Source organism: Branchiostoma belcheri, unplaced genomic scaffold (genome assembly GCF_001625305.1).
Source record: "Branchiostoma belcheri isolate BF01 breed outbred unplaced genomic scaffold, Haploidv18h27 scaffold74, whole genome shotgun sequence".
NCBI lineage: Eukaryota > Metazoa > Chordata > Leptocardii > Amphioxiformes > Branchiostomatidae > Branchiostoma > Branchiostoma belcheri.
The window spans coordinates 627,648-631,501 of NW_017804398.1; the positions used below are offsets into that span (position 1 = coordinate 627,648).

The 3,854-nt window shown below is 41.6% G+C and overlaps 1 protein-coding gene across 1 annotated transcript in view; it reads right to left on the minus strand.

The window, feature by feature from the left end:
- Window positions 1–318: 318 nt before the first annotated feature.
- The window catches only part of LOC109485224 (fibropellin-1-like), a 23,031-nt gene continuing 19,495 nt past the window's right edge, over window positions 319–3,854 (minus strand). The window contains exons 15-25 of the mRNA XM_019788670.1: window positions 3,633–3,746; window positions 3,424–3,537; window positions 3,203–3,316; window positions 2,984–3,097; window positions 2,771–2,884; window positions 2,546–2,659; window positions 2,327–2,440; window positions 2,108–2,221; window positions 1,874–1,999; window positions 1,007–1,082; window positions 319–721 (exon numbers count right to left, since the gene is read on the minus strand). Of these exons, the coding sequence (XP_019644229.1) occupies window positions 319–721; window positions 1,007–1,082; window positions 1,874–1,999; window positions 2,108–2,221; window positions 2,327–2,440; window positions 2,546–2,659; window positions 2,771–2,884; window positions 2,984–3,097; window positions 3,203–3,316; window positions 3,424–3,537; window positions 3,633–3,746 (1,517 nt within the window). The remainder of the gene's footprint in view (window positions 722–1,006; window positions 1,083–1,873; window positions 2,000–2,107; window positions 2,222–2,326; window positions 2,441–2,545; window positions 2,660–2,770; window positions 2,885–2,983; window positions 3,098–3,202; window positions 3,317–3,423; window positions 3,538–3,632; window positions 3,747–3,854) is intronic.

Here is a 3,854-nt window from a genome sequence, read left to right on the forward strand (position 1 = left end):
GGTCATCACCTGCATTGGAGAACCTCGATTTAAATCAATGGATAATTTATATACGATGACGAATGACAGAAATAAGTTAAATAAGGTCAATTTCATCAAATAAGTTAAGTCTACTCACCATCTTTTGTCCTGTTTCTTCTCTCATCACTGCAAAGACAAAAGAACAATCATGGCACCATGGTCGTTATATGTGGTTTGAATCAGTTACCACAATAGCAATTATGTCTACAAAGTTAACAATTCACATCATCATCATGTCATGTTGGCCAGATTTTTTAAATCTTGGGCCCTTGTCGTCTTGCCAGACGATCTGCAGCATCAGTCGTTCTCTGGGGGTCTGGCTGGGCAGCGCCTCTCGTGGCTGGTACAGCCGATTCTGGCCCGGCAGGCTCTGCCGCAGAATCGGCAGCAGTAGTCCTGTGTGGCGCTTTTCTCCGCTACGAGTCCCTTTCGTCTACTCCTTGCATCTGTCTTCCTGGTCTCTCTGGCAGCTTTGAACAGTTCTGTCCCTTTGTGTATTGCTGCTCTCCACTTGCTCCTATCACTTGCTACCTTCTCCCAGGACTCAATGGAGAAGTCTTGGAGAGTGGCTTTGCACATGTCCTTGAACCTGAGCTTAGGCCTTCCTCTTTGTCGACTCCCTTGAGAGAGTTCACCGTACAGTATTTTCTTAGGAAGCCTGTTGTCGTCCATCCTGGCCACGTGGCCGAGCCAGCGCAGCCTGTTTCGCCGTAGGATCTCGAACAAGGACAGTGATCTTGCTTGCTGGAGAACTTGCTCGTTTGTGATGCAACGTCAGATATCAAAAGACATGTTACTATATCACGGAATGATACACATGTGACAAATGGCTATTTTCATAAAATGCATTTTAGGACTCAAGTTTATAAGCTATAATGCATCATGCAAGTGTAAGTAAGTACATGTGTATAATACATCATGACGACATATTTTCATGAACGTTGAACTGACAGAATCGTGTGATAAGTGCCCCAGATGTACTCACCACCAGTAGATAATAAGGCAGCAGAAGGCCATGAGACAGACCAAGCCGAGGAGAGCCAGAAGCGCAAGGAGTATATCTGTGAGGGTAGAGGAACAATATATCTTAAGGTCTGTTCTCTTAGTCTTGATTGTATGTGCAAACTAAAATGAATAGCAGACTGTTGGAAATGCACATTGTTACTGACAGGATGTGGGTCAGAATTTTAAGGAGTTTAGTTAAAAAGGAAGTTTACATCGTATCTACATCACCGACAGCCTTACCAACTGTTATTACATTATAACTGATCCATGTATGTTAACTTATCAAAACCTTTGCGAACAACTTTTGAAAGGCGAATAGAACTATTCGATATTTTAGAGTAGTTTTGTAAGATTTCAATACTTACATTCCACCTCGCACGGAATAAAGCCGTTCTTGCAGAGACCAAGTATACTCGTAGATATCACTAGAGAATAAGTAAACGGAAGCTAGTCATTTCCATAAGTTTCAGAAGATAAGGACGTTATTTCGTCAAAAACATTAAAATGTTTTTTTCAAGGTGCATTACATATGAAGAGTATCACATCAACACAATCTCAGTTTCTGTAACCATTACTTTTCCCTGTTAGGCTTGGTGTTAATACACCTGTTACACTAGTTTAAAGATTTAAATGTAAATAACATGTAGTGTTACGATTAACCGTACAATAATACGTTGAATGGTGAAATCTGAAGGAAAAATGTATCGATCTAAAGCACAATTCAACATTAAGTGGAAGAATAATACCCTACAATTTTCATAGACGTACATCAAGCTTAAGCTCAAATTCTACGTCATTTCAAAATTCAGAGTTTGCAGTACGAATGTAACAAAATTTAAAGATTTACCACTGCTTTCGCCATCCTCACAGTTGATCCCGTTGTAACCCGGGTGACAGTTACAGGTGTAGGAGTTGACGCCATCCACACAGTCTCCATTGCTGCCACATGGTGAGGAGGCACACTCATCGATATCTAGTGCAAATCAAACAAACATATGTAAAAACAATACACAGAAGCTATTGCATAGAAAGAGTAAGTCTTTTCTTTTACAAGTTAACAAAGTTTTGTTATTTTTCTCACCATTTCCGCAGTTGGTCCCGCTGTAACCCGGGTGACAGTTACAGGTGTAGGAGTTGACGCCATCCACACATTCTCCATTGCTGCCACATGGTGAGGAGGCACACTCATTGATATCTGTGGAAAAAAAGGTCAGAAACAATAAAGCAACCGTTACGACATTGTCAAAATTAATTGAATGGTGCTCTAAAGAATAGCAATTATGTAAGTAAGTTCTCTCACCATTTTCACAGTTGGTCCCGTTGTAACCTGGCTTACAGTTACAGATGTAGGAGTTGACGCCATCCACACAGTCTCCATTGCTGCCACATGGTGAGGAGGCACACTCATTGATATCTGTGGGAAAATGAAAAAGCTGTAGACAAATATATAGAGATGGCATTGGCAAGCAACAATAAATATTGCCCTAAACTTATCACAAAAATCGGCGAGTATCCTCACCATTTCCACAGTTAATCCCGCTGTAACCCGGGTGACAGTTACAGGTGTAGGAGTTGACGCCATCCACACAGTCGCCATTCATACCGCATGGTGAGGAGGCACACTCGTCTATATCTACAAAAATGGAAAACTTTAAAACAATGGACACAAAACAAGACAACTACAAACAGGAAATATTGTAGTGATAGAAAAGTCACCAACTGTCATTATAATAGTTTTTCTCACCATTTCCGCAGTTGGTCCCGTTGTAACCTGGCTTACAGTTACAGATGTAGGAGTTGACGCCATCCACACATTCTCCATTGCTGCCACATGGTGAGGAGGCACACTCATTGATATCTGTGGAAAAAAGAGGTCAGCAACAAAAAAGCAACGACATTGTATAATTTACTGAATGCTGCTTTAAAGAAGAGGAGTTATGTAAGTAATTTTCCTCACCATCCTCACAGTTAATCCTGCTGTAACCCGGGTGACAGTTACAGATGTAGGAGTTGACGCCATCCACACAGTCTCCATTGCTGCCACATGGTGAGGATGCACACTCGTCGATATCTGTTGGAAAATAAAAAAGCTGTAGACAAATATATAGAGATGGCATTGGCAAGCAACAATAAATATTGCCCTAAACTTATCACAAAAATCGGCGAGTATCCTCACCATTTCCACAGTTAATCCCGCTGTAACCCGGGTGACAGTTACAGGTGTAGGAGTTGACGCCATCCACACAGTCGCCATTCATACCGCATGGTAAGGAGGCGCACTCGTCGATATCTGGTAGAAAATTAAAAACAGGTCAGAAACAAGAGAACATGGACATCGTCTAACTAACTCCAGAATGCGGCTCCAAAAGGAAACAATGTTTGAAGGGTTTTCCTCACCATTTTGACAGTTAATCCCGCTGTAACCCGGGTGACAGTTACAGGTGTAGGAGTTGACGCCATCCACACAGTCTCCATTCATACCGCATGGTGAGGAGGCGCACTCGTCGATATCTGTTGGAAAATGGAAAAGCTATAATAACAATACATATATAGTATTGAGGGCATGATTTTGTAACAAAATAAGTAAACTGGAGTGCTTTGCTCACCATTTTGACAGTTTGTTCCGTTGTAACCTGGCTTGCAGTTACAGGTGTAGGAGTTGACGCCATCCACACAGTCTCCATTGATACCACATGGTGAGGAGGCACACTCGTCGTTATCTGTTGGAAAACAGGAAAGCTGTAAAAACAATCCATTCAGGGTATTGAGGGTATGATTTTGTAAAAAAATGACTAAACTGGCGTTCTTTCCTCACCATTTTGACAGTT